General features: G+C 36.8%; 1 protein-coding gene across 5 annotated transcripts in view; it reads right to left on the bottom strand.

Annotated features, from left to right (window-relative positions):
* LOC113438168 (carboxyl-terminal PDZ ligand of neuronal nitric oxide synthase protein) overlaps nt 1-15,838 on the bottom strand; it is a 169,164-nt gene that overhangs the window by 19,540 nt on the left and 133,786 nt on the right. For 4 of the 5 annotated variants that reach the window (XM_087931995.1, XM_026703437.2, XM_087931993.1 and 1 more), the window contains 5 exons: nt 13,641-13,782; nt 12,787-12,947; nt 11,677-11,844; nt 10,890-11,055; nt 2,292-2,444 (listed from right to left, as the gene is read on the bottom strand). In XM_087931995.1, coding sequence (XP_087788121.1) covers nt 2,292-2,444; nt 10,890-11,055; nt 11,677-11,844; nt 12,787-12,947; nt 13,641-13,782 — 790 coding nt within the window. The remainder of the gene's footprint in view (nt 1-2,291; nt 2,445-10,889; nt 11,056-11,676; nt 11,845-12,786; nt 12,948-13,640; nt 13,783-15,838) is intronic. The other variant, XM_026703438.2, reaches the window with a different exon arrangement.

The raw sequence follows: 15,838 nt of genomic DNA, 5'->3' as shown, positions 1-15,838 counted from the left end.
AAGCTATTGAAGAACACTGGGCCTAGGGCTGAATCTTCAGGTTCCCCACTGCACGCTTCCCTCTATTTAGATGTAGTTCCATTGAGGACTAGAATTGAGTGCAGTTATATATCCAGCTGGTGGTGATGCAGTCTATCCCAGATTGTTCTATCTTACCAAGAAGTAGGCTGTGGTCTACTCTGTCAAATGCCTTACTGAATTCCAAGTAAACTATCTATTTCTGACAAACCCATGTTGACTTCTAAGTAATAGCTTTGCTTGTTTCTAGATGCTTACAAATGCAGTGCTTGATTACCTTTTCCAGAATTTTCCCAGCTATTTATGGCAGGCTAATTAGTCTGTAGTTTATTAGACCCACTTTTTTCCTCTTTTTGTAATTTGGAACTACATCAGCTCTTTTCCTGTTATCTGATATTCCCTAACTCTTCTGTAGCTTTATCAAACTACTGTATTCCTTAAAGTTACTACAATCAAAACTAAAAATCTAGTGATCTATTTTTCAGAAATAGATCTGAACAAAAGCAAGCTCTACAATGTGCCAAAAGGGCGCTTTTTTCAGGAGGCAACTGGACTTTCTAGTTTTTCTTTGAAGACATTTTGCTTCTCGTCCATAAAGCTTCTTCAGCTCTGGACATCATAGACATCAAGGTCTACAGTCTTAATTCCCAAGCAACAATTACAATATTAAGCAGAAAATATTTTAAATACTAATGATTAAGAAGTTAATCTGGGTATATTTCAAAGGACAGATCCAGATAAATTTATTTCACTGCCATAACATAAAGCAAGCACTAAACAACATTATCATTTGAATTAAAATACAAACTAGAAAGGAACTTCACATGCCAATTTAACCTTTTTCCACATCCACTGCAGGCACAAAGACCACTTGTGTATTTGGGCTATATACAAATGACATATCAGCCACACAGTTATGAGAGCAGAGACTTTACTAGATAATCAGCACCCAGTTATATGGGACAGAATCTATCATATGGAGAAGACATAGGTGACTGGCTATGCTAAACCTCATTGCCTCAAAGATACATCTGGGTTCATGCATTGCAGCAGGCAACCAAATTAAAGACAGTAATGTTAAATTGGAACCAAATAAACTACTCCCATGAGATGATTTTCTAAGGTGTCAGGCTACCCGCATAATCTGCATTTGATGGACGACAGAAAAACTGATTTGACAAGGACTTTCTACTCCAAAGACAAAATACTATAGTGATTCTTTTGGAATTGGGGGAACCTTTTCTAGAACATATTCATGAATGACCAGGTTTAAATTCCAAAAGAGAATGGGTGTCAGGCTAAACAATTTATCTACATGCAATTTGTTCAAAGCTGAACCATTTTCTTCAAATTTCATAGACGTAAGGCAGTTACTGGTTCTGTCTGAAGATTAAATAGGGAGGCTTAAACAGGAAAGGCAGAAAGTTGAAAAGTTTTGGTTAAGAACACAGGACTCTACATATTCTACCTGCAGAAGGCAGCACAATACAAACAAGGCAATTCTGTACCAAAGTCAAACACATTGTATGCAACAAGTTCCCTTTCCAAATGGCATTTTGCAAACCAAGCAAATAAAATACATTGCTTGACTTGCATAATTTATTCAGTTTCCACATTTATAGGGAGAGGTAAAGAGAAATATTGTACACTGAAGCCATGCCTCCAGGCCTCCAGTAACTTCTTCACTCCCATTGCTGGCTTTGGGTTTTTATCCATGCCCTTTCAATACTATCCTTTCACTCTCAAAATTGCTTTTCTAAAAGAAAGCTAAATTTTTGAGATTCCAATGCTCTAAAGTGATGGAAGATCAGAGATGTGTGATATCTGAGGTAATACTTGTCCTGTCAGTAGAAAAAGAGCAGTTTTTCAAGTGGCCTAACAGTGTGGACCAGGAACTATAATTCCTCAAGAGATTCACTCTTTCACAGGAAGAACCTGTACTCAGAAGAGAGAACAGAAATAGACATGCTTGTTGAGAACTTTTAAAAGGAAATGTAAATATCATTTCAGATATCATCAGACCTAAGACACTTCATTTTCCTTTCAAAGGGCAACCGCATCTTCCAGGCTATCTCCCAGCCCCTGTTTGTCCAGAACATTGAGCAGGTGATGTGGCTCCTCTTGGGCCCACTCCTCACTCTCATCCATGTTGGATTCACTCTCAGAAGCAATACCAGACTCATGAAATTTGATGAGCTCCAGGCTGCCCAAAGGAGAGTCTGTACTAGGAAGGAAATGGAAGCATTCCAGCTTCACCAAACAGTCACTCCTACCTAAAGGGCTGCCCAGAGAACTGGAAACATTGGAGAAGCTGTTGTCAGGATGAAGAAGGTGGGTGTCTTCAGGCATAGGGGTAGTGGGGTCACACAGAACAGGCAGGGCACCTGATGGGTAGGTAATTTCCAACAAGCTATCTTGAGAGTCCACTGCAAGACAAGAAGAAAGAATGGCGCATCAGACCAATTACCTTTGCCATGTTTATATCAGAGAAGCTGGCTACCTTAACCATCCAAGAGAACAATTACCTGTTGCAATTATTTCTGCTGCTCTTGAAGACCACTAAGAATATACAGTTGGTCCAGAGTATAACTGCAAAAACAGTTTGGGGGGACATCACAGTATGCTTATAACACATCTCAATTCTGTGAGCTGCGCTGATTATTCATAAGCCCACTATGAATAATCAGCTCACAGAATGGAGGAGTGTTACAAGCATACTTGTCATGGTTGACTCGCTATACAGCCCCACTCACAACCAGACAACAGTAACAGAAGGAGGATGGAATATATTGGAATGTAAGGGAGGCTTGGGAGGGAAATGTGGAAAGGAAGTGTGCCGATTGGGAGCCTGAGAAGGACCCAGAACCCCAAAGTCACCAGCTGAGAATGTCTGAGGCAGACAAACTGTTCCCAAAACAAAGAGAATGCAAATGATTGGGGAACAATGGGAGGTCCAGGAGGAAAAGGGAAGGTTTTCTTATGCATGAAATAGTTAGAACTGGCTTTTCTACTTCTATACCCATATGGAATTTTCAGTAAAGTTATACCCTTGGTAAAAAAAAATGTCCCAGGAGTTTCTTTTGCTGTCTAAGCCAGTGGGACTGTTGACAATACTATGATGAACCCCAAACTGTTTTTGCAGTCAAATTCTGGACCAACTGTACATTCTGAGTTACAATTTAAGCTACCAGTTGTCCTCCATAACATCTCACATGGATTTGGGCCTTGTATTTATAGGACAATCTTTCTGCATTTGTCTCTGTTCATCCCATAAGATCAGACATTGTGGACATGCCCAATGTCCCATGGAGTATTATGTATATCTAAAGAATAGTGTCCATAGTCGGAGGGCGGAGCTGACGTCACGACGGTACGGCTTGCAATCTCGGGGCTCTGAGATTGCAGCCGATATCTTCGCCCCTGGTTGGTCCAAACGGACCTAAACCGTCCCGTAGAGACGGTGACAGTGAAGGGCACATCCTGTGGATCCCAGGGACACCGCAAAGTCCCTGGTTGGTTCAGGAGAAGTCCCTTTTGCCGGCGGCGGAGAGGCAGCCCCAAAGCTGCTGAAGTTGGGACAGCTCCGGAAAGGAAGAGATCGACAGAGAAAGTGTGTCGGCTGGGTGAGAACTTTATTTTTACTAATATTTTGAGATTTGAAAGGACACTCTAAGAACAAGAAGAAATCTGTAAGATTCTTGACAAAATTGAATAAGCGGCAATTTTTAAAGAGAGACGTCAAAGTGAGGCTTGGCTTTTTATTCCTTTACTTTTTTTACTGGACTTTTATTGCGACTTAGCAGTTGTTAACTGGACTGATTTTTCCTTTATATATATTCTTTTTTTCTCTTCTCCTTTTTGATTTTTCAACTTTTTAGATTAGAGGCTCCCTTTAGTTATTTTTCTTTATATATATATACTCTCTTTTTCTTTTTTCTTTTTAAACTTCTATTACGTTTTCCCTGGGAAAGGGGGGGAAAGTGAGAACAAAGAAATTTTGTAACACTGCCAACTAGAGGCTTGAAAATATTTTATTTGAAGTTGAGAGAATTCTGAAAGACTCCTTTTCAGGGACATTGCAACTTGATAAGATAGAGGGAAGAGCACAGGTGAGTGTTATTACAGGTGTTCTTCTGGACTTCTATCAACAATTAAATACTTGAAGCTTGGCTTTGAAGCTTGTGGAGAAGAGAGTCATAACAAGAGCCTTGGATAATTAAATAAAGTGCAGTGTTTTTTTCTTAATTTTCTTTTAGTTGTGCTACCCCCCCTTACTAGCTCTACTGTAAACTTTTATTTTTGTAATATTTTTATGTTCCCTTTTATTTTAAAGGGAAAGCCTCAGAATTTTTCCTTTTTCTTTTTTTATTGGGACTTTTGCTTCTTCCACCCATGTTTTTGGTTTATTCTTATGGTTTTTTTATTATTATTGAGATTTTCCAATTGGATTAAGGTGTGAAGAACCTGAAGAAACTTTTCTTTTCTTTTTTTTTTCATTCTCTTTATTTTTTTCTTATTATTATTGGGCTTTTTTCTTCTTCCTATTTTTATCCATTATTTTGGATTACAACTGACTATTTTCTAATTGGATTAAGGTTCAGAAGAACCTGAAGAACTTTTTCTTTTCTTTCTTTTTTTACTATTATTGGGCTTTTTACTTTTTACTATTTTTATCTTCCATTTTGGATTATAATTGACTACCTTACTAATCGGATTAAAGTCTAAAAGAATTTGAAGATTTTGAATCGTTGAAAATGATTAGGAAACTCATACCTTCTGGCGCCTCAACTTCTACTTCCGCCTCCCCACCATCTGGAGGACAACATTTAATTCAAACAATGTTAAAGCAAGATAAAGAGCAAGAAAAAGTTACTCTACAAATGATTATGCAAGGAATCCAAGATCTTAAGACAAAATCAGACACCATTGAAAAGAGAACAGAGAATATTGAACAAAAAATAGAGAAGATTGAGCAAAGAACAGGGAAGACCGATGAAAAAATTGAAAATATCCAACAAATGATGGCGAAGTATGATGAGAGATTCCAAAAAATTGAAGAAGATAAACAAAGAGAGGAGAAGATTGGAAACACTGACAGCAGACTAACAGTGGTTGAACAAGATAAAAGTGGGATGCTGAAGTGGGAGATGGAGAGGTCAGAATTCTATCTCAGATTTCAAAACATAGAGGAAGAAAAAGGACAAAACTTAGCTGTGATAATGATAGAAATTCTGGCTGAAGCCTTGGAAATAACAGAGGAAAAGATGATGGATGGAGTAGATGAGGTGTACAGAGTCTTTACAAGATATGCGATGAGAAACAACTTACCAAGAGAAGTTCCCATCAGATTTACAAAAAAAGCCATTAAAACACAAATATTACAAGTGGAAAGAGAGAAGACGTTGAAATATAAAGGCAAGGAGATTGTGGTTTTAAAACAAATACCTAGAAGAGTGAGAGAGATGAGAAGAGAATATCGATTCCTGACTAAAATGTTATTGAAAAAGGAGGTGAACTATAGATGGCTGATTCCAGAAGGACTCATGTTCACATGGCAAGAACGGAAACATAGAATTGATTCAATTGAGAAAGCAGAACTTTTCTACGCAGAATTTTTCGGAAGGAGAGAGGAAGAGGCAGAAAAAGAGATCTCACTAATTGAATTCCAAGAGGACCAAATGGGGACTGAAAAAGAAGAAGGCGCAGTAGGTGGACAGGTGGAGATCAAAGAACAACGGGAACCAAGATCTACGAGAGCTGCCAAACCTAATTATAAAATATAATCATGGAACAGAAAAAATTGATTACAATGAACATAAATGGACTTAACTCAGTTGTTAAAAGGAGGAAAATTTTTCATAAATTAGAGAAATTAAAATTTGATATAATTTGTTTACAAGAAGTACATATTAAAAAACAATATGAACAATTGTTGGTACAGCCAAAATTAGGGAAAATATTTACTTCTTTGACTCAATGTAAGAAAAGAGGAGTGGTTCTATACATTAAAGAGACTATCCCAGCAAAATTGATTTATATTGATGAGGATGGAAGAGTAGTAATGGTGGAAATAATGGACAATAATATGAAAATGCTCCTGATTGCAATTTATGCTCCGAATGATAAACAAGAATTCTACAAAAAATTACGTATGAAAATAACTGGATTGGACTATGTTAATATAGTTATGATGGGAGACTTTAATGGAATTGTAGACAATAAACTGGACTATACAGCAACAATAACAAAGCAAAATAGAAAGACTCTCCCTAAATACTTTTTTAAAATGATAGATGAATTAAATTTAAAAGATATATGGAGAGAAAGAAATGCTAAAACCAAACAATATACTTTCTATTCAAATAGACACTTATCGTGGTCCAGATTAGATATGATTTGGATCTCAACAGAACTAATATCTAACATTCAAGAAATAAACATTGAAACAAATACTTGGACAGACCATAATCCAACGACAATTAAATGGAAAGGACAAAAAAAAAGATCGAGATGGATGTTAAAGAATACTATCTTAAAGGAAAAAGACTTTGCACAATGGATGGAGAAAGAATTGCCCTTTTTTTTAGAGAAAATAAAAAAGAAGATACTTCAATACAGAATGTCTGGGACACAATGAAGACATATGCTAGAGGCTTGATAATAGACTATATAAGAAAAAAGAATATCAGGAAAAGGCAAGCCATTAAAGTTTTAGAAGATGAGCATAAAAGACTTGAAAAAGAACTACAGAAAATGCCACAGAAAAAAGATATTAAATTAAAATTGGACAGAATTAAACATAAAATGGATCTAATAGAGAAAGAAGAATTGGCACAGAAAATTAGAAGTGCTAAACAGAACTATTTTGAAGATGCAAATAAACCAGGCAAATGGTTAGCATACAAACTGAGAAAAGAGAAAGAATCAAGGAAAATATCACAATTAATAAATGATCAAGGTCAAGTTTGCTATGGTAATAAAGAGAAAAAGGAAATTATTCGAGACCTCTACGGGCAACTGTATAAGCAAGAGAATATTGATGAGGAAAAAGTCAAACAGTATCTACAGAATGCTAATCTACCTAGAATAACTAAAGAGACTGAAAAAATGTTAGAAAGTAATATAACAATGATGGAATTAACTGAAGCACTTAAGAAGCAAAACAATAGGAAAGCACCAGGTCCAGATGGGCTTTCGGCAGAATTTTATAAAACACTACAAGAATCATTAAGCATTCCATTGCTAGAAGTCATGAATGAAGCTATGTCAAAGAAGATGATACCTAAAACATGGTCAGAGGCTTATATTACACTTATTCTAAAAGAAGAGGCTGATCCATCGCAAATCAAGAATTATAGACCTATTTCTTTACTAAATGCAGACTATAAAATTTTTGCTTCAATTTTGGCAGAAAGACTTAAAAAATGTCTAAATAACTTTATTCATCCAGTTCAGAATGGATTCCTGCCAAAGAGACAAATCAAGGACAATATGAGAGTAATCCTGGACACTTTGGAATATTATGAGGCACATCCCGAAAAGCAAATGGCTTTGATATTCTTAGATGCCCAAAAGGCATTTGATAATATGAATTGGAGATTTATGTTATTATTATTGGAACAGATGGATTTTGCCAGAAAATTTATTCAAGCAATAGAAGCCATATACCATAAGCAAATGGCAAAGGTAATGATAGAGGAAGAACTTACAGATTTTATTAATATAAGAAAAGGTACAAGACAAGGATGCCCTCTATCACCTTTGCTATTTGTATTGACTTTGGAAGTGTTAAATAGAAATATTAGAGATGATAAAAGTATAAAAGGAATGAAAATTAAAAAGGAAGAATTTAAATTGCAAGCCTTTGCGGATGATCTGGCCTTTATTTTGGAAGACCTTTTAGAAACAGCTCCAAAATTATTGGAAAAGATAGAGACATATGGTGAGGTGGCAGGTTTGAAAATAAATAAAGATAAAACAAAGATCTTGACAAAGAATATGTTATTAAGACAAAGAGAAGAACTGGCAGACCTATTGAAAATTCAAGTTACGAACAAGGTAAAGTATTTGGGGATATATTTGACACCAAGATGTAGTACATTAAAAGAGAACAATTACATTAAACTTAAGCAACAGATAGCCTCAGACTTGATGAAATGGGAAAATCTACAATTGTCATTAATAGGGAGAATCTCCACAATCAAGATGAATATCCTACCCAGAATCTTATACTTGTTTCAAACAATACCAATTAGGCTTGGAAAAGACTATTTTGAAGATTTAAATAAAATTGTGTTGAAGTATATATGGCAAGGCAAGAAAGCGAGAATAAAGTTAAAACTTTTACAAGATGCCAGAATTAGAGGAGGTTTTGGTTTGCCTAATTGGGAATTGCACTATCAAGCTGCAAACTTGATGTGAGCCAAGGAATGGATAACACTAAGAAAGACTAGATTGTTGACATTAGAAGGACATGATTTGTTGTTGGGTTGGCATGCTTTTCTATGGTATAAGGGAACTAAAACACAGGGTTATTTTAGAAGATATCATATACGGGAATCTTTGTGGTTGAATTGGGAGATCAAAAGACAATGTTATTTGAAAATTCCAGTTTGGTTATTGACCATTGAAACATTTTCCTATCCTATAATTTATAAGGAGGAACAAACAGTTAGATATGGGGAAATACTGGATGAAAAGGGTGAACTTAAATCAATGCAAAACTTAGAGGAACAAGGTATAAAGATGAATTGGTTTTCATATGCGCAAATACATTCAAGATATGATGAAGATTTTAAGACAGAGGGATTTTATGATAAATTGACTGATTTAGATAAGATTTTGACAGGTACTGATGAAAAGGTGATTTAAAAACTATATGGTTATTTACTAGAAATTAAATTAGAGGAAGAACAAGTTAAAGAAACTATGATTGCTTGGGGAAAGAATTTTGGATATGGGATTGATTTAGAGAAATGGCAAAAATTGTGGTCTCAAAATTATAAAATGACAATGTCAACAGCTTATAAAGAAAATTTGTATAAGATGTTTTACAGGTGGCACCTTCCCCCGACAAGAATAGCAAGAATGTTAAAGAATAAATCTGAAAAATGCTGGAAATGTCATCAGATACCTGGCTCATATTACCATATGTGGTGGACTTGCGAGGATGCTAGAAAATACTGGACTAAAATTCGCATGTGGTTGGAAAAAATGACAAACACATAGATTTGAAACCAGAGATCTTTTTATTGGGAATCTTACCTGATACATATAATAAAGATTTGAAATACCTGATTATAAATGTATTAACAGCGGCTAGGATTGTATTTGCTAAAAACTGGAAAAATGAGAAAATACCATTGCAGGAAGAAATTATTAAGAAAATATTGGAATGTGCTGAGATGAGTAGATTGACATTTGAAATTAGAGAACAAGAGGATAAACAATTTTATGAAATTTTGGATCTTTTCTATCAATGGTTGGATGATAAAACACAATAAATAGAATATTTAGAATTTTAGATAATAATAAATATATAAAGAGACATTTTTTTCTTTTTTCTTTGATATTATATTTATAAAATGTTTTTAGGATAGATTTGGTATGATTATATGATTTGTTATTAAACTAAGTAAATTATAGCTATCTCGTAAAGCATGAATGAATAAAATCATAGTCAAATGATTGTTTAATAGTGATACTGGGGTATATAATTTTCGATTGATAATATGAGTCATTATGTAATGTAACTGTAATTGAGACTACAAAATGGATGCACAAAAAAAATGGTAAACCAACCGACACACTGTATACTTATGGAAAAGTTGGATGTTTTGACGTTTTGTTTGTTTGGTTTGTCTTTAAAAACTAATAAAACTGTTTTTTTTTAAAAAAACGAATAGTGTCTATAGTCAAAGACGTTGACTGACTATAACCAATCCTAGTGTAGTGGAAAAACTGAGGATGTGTCACAGGGAACTCAGGGTCCCTTTAGTGTTCTGCCAACTGGATGGCTCAGTAGCAGGGGCAGCCTCTGCACATTCAACTAGAAAGTCACGTATTGCAGCACCTGTACTGTTTCAGGAGAAAAAGGGTGGGTCCCTCTGTCTATGTGTAGATTACTGTTGGCTAAATGCAATTTGCATTGAAAACATCTACCCACTACCACTGAAGTGCTGATGTTTGAATTTTCCTGGATTCCTTCTTGCTTCTTGGCTTTCTGGACTCTTTCAACTTGCTTGCTGGATTTTCTTATTTGCAGCTGTGGTGCTCACAGTATTGGACTGGACTATTTGTACCCAGAGGGTGCATGAGGCATGTGTGTGTGTGTGCATGTCATCCTTTGGTTCTGGGACTTGCCAGGAACATGGGAGTATTTTGTGTGTGTGTGGGGGGGGGATTTGGAGCAATAAAGCGCTGGTTTAAAATGTCAGCTGCCTGTGTTGCCTCTGTGCTGTGCCCTGGGTCATCAGACAAACTTTAACATTGGCGTGTCCCTCCCGAGCTCCATTTTCACTAGCAGAGAGTTGCAGGAAGCCGTTGCAGCCAAAAATGGAGCTTGGGTGGGCTACGCATGGCCCTCCCTAGCTCCATTTATGCTGGCAGAGGCACCACGGGCCGGTCCTTCACTGTTTCCAGGATGGCCCTGTGGGCTAGATCTAAGCACCCTATGGATGGGCCTTGAGTTTGACACCCCTGCTATAGACATTTTACTTTTTCCTCAAGTAATTCAATTAATTTACATTTTGTACAGATATAATTTGCTGTAAAGAAAAATACAGCATTAAAGACAAATGGAAAGTGTCTTCTGAACAGAAACTAAAACAGGAAAAGAAATGGTTCTTATAGACAGGAGGAAAAGTCCTTACTGGTGTTGAATCCCAGCAGTTTTGCCTCCAGTTCCTGCACTTGCTTCACCAGAAGTGATATATGCTGGAGAAGGTCCTTATTCTGAAGCAAGAGCTGGTGTACACGAGCCTGGGCTTCAAGGCGGGCAGCTGCCTCTGTAACTAATTGGTCTTTCAACAGATGTACCTGCAGACACAGACAAAAAGCACATAGCTGCAGGGAGAAGCATACAATAAAGATTTGTCTTTCTGTCAGAAACCTACACTCTGAATATAGATATGAATGGAGGCTGAATATACTTCAAGATTGCTTCCCCTGAGATAGCTAGTGAAACTGTCTTCTGGGCCTACAAAAGACCGAGAAGATCCAACCCACCAAATGCTTTGCAGATTCCTTAGATATTAAAGAGAAGCCAAGATATTGGCTTAAAGATAAAAACAACATTCATAATGATATCAATCTTCAGTAGAACTGCCAAGAGAGCAGTTCATAAGTAAGAATACAAATGTTGCATTGTCTCAACCACCACCAAATATTCTTAAATTTTCATTACTATCTTGGCAGTAAAGACAAAGATATTCCACGAGAGCTATGCAATGAAGTTGGCATTGAAACTGCTGGTCTAGGGTTCTATTCCTTTAAATCTTTTGCAATTTCTTAGCTAAAGGACCGCAATTGAACAGGCAACTGCTATTAGCTAAGCTCAGGTTGGAACATTTCATGCACTAACATGGTTCAGATTATTTTGTATAGGATTTCTATGCAGCCTTTTCTTTAATTAAATCTTCCTGCAAAATAGACAATAACCTGAGCCACAGCAAATTGAGTCTGTTGTTGTTGCTGCTGCAAAAGCTGTTGCAGAAACTGCATTTGGTGATGAGCAGAGAGAGGAACCTCTGACTCAGGCAACTGGGTTGAAGAAGGGAGAAGAATCTTATGAGAAGCCATGAGGATATTCTCTTTGTGAACCAAGTCCTACGAAAAAAGCAGATGCAGTGATCAATGCAGGATTCAGTTTACACTTTCCTATACCCAGTATACATCTCTTATTTCTCAGAAACATAATTCTTCCCTACCCAACAGGCAGAAAGGAGGAGCTACAGTCGCACAATCAAAGCAGAGTTACACTCTACTTTAGGAAGGAGACCACAGAAATTCCAGTGCTCACATAACTCAGCAAGTACAGCTAACCAGGATAATCTACTCCAGCTCATTCATAGTTTTGGAGAAACCATCCATATTATTTTCTTTACCCAATTAAAAAAAAAGTAACAGCATGAACCATAACGATGCATCAAGGCCTCAATCCAAGAGGATCTGATATTCTGGCTAATATGAAAAGTATCCAGTAATTTGTCATCTATGTATGTAACCAACTTAAACATCAGAGACTGACTTTAAAATATCATTGTTTCCTGCCAATATCAAATGGAGGAGGAGATGGAGAGGGCAAAGGGGGAGACATCTGGCAGTGAAACAGAAAAAAACTGTGCTTCTGAAGTACAAAGTTTTCAAATATTGTATGGCATCAAAAATAGAGATCATTTGCTGAGAACACTGGGAATGAGCTGACATGTATCACAATAACATTCCTTTGGAAAAGGCTCTACTGAGTAGGGTCAATTTATTTCCTATGAATGATATATTTCTCATATTCCCCACAAATGAAATATAAATGGATAATTCCTATTAATGAAATGAAATATTTATCATGAACAATGTAAGAAAAAATCAGTTTTTCAATTCAAGAATATAATAATTTGATTTGATTTGCCTTTCACTTTAGGATTAGAATAGCGTACGGAAGGTAGTGGACCATATGTCAGTTAGACTTTTGATTCTATAAAAGGCAAAGGCTATACTTTTCTTAGAGCTGCATTCTTTGAACATAAGCAACACTAACAAGCATACATATACCTTGATGCAAAGAAGACCAGACGTCTTTTTACCAACAGCGTCAAGATCTGTCACCCCCCTGGTAAATTCCAAGTGATCACTCCCTGGTCGTCTGATGTCCACAGCATCAATGTCTGTTTCCTCAGTAGTGTTGACAGGTTCAGGTTCAGTCAAACCAGAGGCTGTGAAAAATTATTGGTAGCAAAAATTATTGTTAAGGTTGAACCACTTTTGAACCATTTAAGTTTTGCTATTCAACTTGCCAACGAACTGGGTGGAAAGAAGAATGCAGATGCTCCAGAGACAAGAGAGACAAGATCCCACTAAGGATGCAGGTGTCCAACAGAGGAGTGAACTGTTCCCAAAACAAATGGATGATTCATAATTGGACAACATGATCAAATCGGGATGGGGAGAAGGGGAAGGTACTGTTTAACTATACAAGCATTGCACGGGAAAACCAGAGTTGGTTTTGATTCTTCAGTGCTAAAATGGTATATCCAATAAAGTTTTGCTTTCGGAATTTAAAGGTTCCTGATAGTATCTACTTTTCTTAGATTTGCGAGTCGGACCACTGCCAATTATGACAGCAATTTAGGCAGGCTCTAAGATAAGGTCCTAACATCTGGTTTAGGAGAGTCAAAAGTGAAGTCCCAGTAGGCCCACAGAGAAAGATTAATTCCATGCAGAGAAAGATTAGATCTACTCTTTCAGTTCTGTATGCAAGGGGTGAGGGCATTTTTCAACCTGCTCTGGGCAAGTCGAGCCCATTCTTTACTCAAATAAATGTTTGCCATTTCTTTTTCTATCTGTCTAGACTTCAGTTTTCTGTTTGTAGAAAGACAGAACCTTTCCCATCATTGTTGTCTTTTTACCTGATGCTTCCAAATCCTCGCTGCTCTTTTCACTATGACTGTCCTCTTGGCCATCAGCATTCTGCTGTGTATGCTGAAGGCTCAATTTATGGCAGACTTCAAATGCTTGCCCCACTGTTCTGACAATGCGCATGGCTTGACTCTGCAAAGTAGAGAAAAAAGGCAATAAGAACATCCCATCTGAAGACCAAGGCTAACAGCTTTCCTGCAGAAAAAGATCTATGCTGTCTCTTAATATTCAACTAGATAAAGTACCAATAATCTAGTTGCAGTTTAAACCTGTGTCAAGTTCGGTAATAATCCATTTTCTTCTATGTGCTACTAAAGCTTTGGTTTTCTCTCATTCCTGTAGCTAACATATTGTCTCAACATAATTAGACAATCTGCTCCCAAAGAGTCCATTTTCCTATATTCTTCTTTTAAACTTTGGAGTCTTGCTCTTTAGTGATGTGGAAAGAATCACAGATGAGTCTTCCAAATTTGCAAATCAGTCCACTGAATATTGTACTCCACGGTTCAGAAGCTGCATTTGATTTTAAGCTATTCATTCTGAATTTATATATAGAAATGTACATCCTCGTAGACTTACCTAATCCACATTTATAAACTTCTATCTCAATCAGAGCTGAAGAAAGAAGGGAAGCGAAAGGTAAGGGAGAAAGAGAAAGATACACCCAATTGAATGCAGAATTCCAGAGAATAGCTAGAAGAGAAAAGAATGCTTTCTTAAATTAACAGTGCAAAGAAACAGAATAAACAATAAAATAGGGAGGACCAGAGATCTCTTCAACAAGATTTGAGATTGAAGGGAATGTTTCATGCAAAGATGGGCATGATAAAAGACCAAAATGGCCGGGACCTAACAGAGGCAGAAGAGATTAAGAAGAGGTGGCATGTGCTGTCCCAGCCAGTCTATGGGAATTGGATAGTTACTTAGGAATTATGAGCTGTTCCCTTAACGGAATGCATCATGATAAATGTAGTTAAAGGTATCCTGGGAAATGTAGTTCATGTCACGTGGCTACATCTATAATCCTGATTGGTCACTAATTTAACCCTTGATGGGATGGGGGAGTTTTCCTCACTTTTGCCTGAATTTCCTATCTCATGGCAGCTGCTTTCTATCGCTATGAGATGGGTTAGGAGATAACCATCTTTTACCTACAAGACAGATATGGAAAGGATTGGCCATTAAAGAAGAACTTCATCACAAATGTGAGTTATGAGGATACCTGATGAACCAATAAAAGTACTTTGTTATGGATGTTTTGTTGAGTTTATCTACCTCTGTAAATACAGAAAATGGCAAACTTACACAGAACTATACAAGAATGAGCTTAACGTCCCTGATAACCACGACGGGGTGGTCACTGACCTAGAGTCAGACATCCTAGAATTAGAAGTCAAATGGGTCTAAGGAAATCTGAGCAACAACAAAGCTAATGGAGGTGACAGTATTCTAGCTGAGCTATTCAAAATCTTAAAAGACGATGCAGTAAAAGTTCTATACTCAATTTGCCAGCAAATTTGGAAAACTCAACAGTGGCCACAGGATTGGAAAAGGTCAGTTTACATTCCAATTCCAAAGAAGGACAATGCCAAAGAATGTTCAAACTACCACACTATTGCATTCATTTTACATGCTAGTAAAGTTATGCTACAAACCCTACAGGCTCCAGCAGTATGTGGATCGAGAATTACCAGAAGTACAGGCAAGATTTCAAAGAGGCAGAGGAACTAGAGATCAAATTGCCAACATATGCTGGATCAGGGGTTGCCAACCTTTTGGACCTCAGGGACCACCAAACTCATAATTTTAAATTCCAGGGACCACTAACCAGTTCTATGGGCATGGCCTAATTTGTGGGTGTGGCTTGGTGGTCATGTGACTGGCTGGGCATGGCTTGTATGTAAATATTATCAATATTTATATAAATATTAAATTTTTTATAAAAAAGAGTAACTTTTACCCAAAATCAGCCAAAGTAGGCAGGCAGATTGAATTGCTCACAGAATCACAGATTCATTCCAATATCTATCTATCTGCCATCGTCTAGCTCAGTCTGTCAAATAAAATTTGCTTGCAAGCAAATTCATAAAATTAATTCAGAACACACCATGTATGTAAATATTGATTTTTTTATTAAAAAAGAGCAACTTTTACCCAAAATCAGGAGAAGCAGACAGGCAGATTGAGT

This window comes from Pseudonaja textilis, chromosome 3 (assembly GCF_049901715.1).
Source record: "Pseudonaja textilis isolate UNSWEBS1 chromosome 3, rPseTex1.2, whole genome shotgun sequence".
NCBI classification, from domain to species: domain Eukaryota; kingdom Metazoa; phylum Chordata; class Lepidosauria; order Squamata; family Elapidae; genus Pseudonaja; species Pseudonaja textilis.
This window is presented reverse-complemented; position numbering and strand designations above follow the sequence as displayed.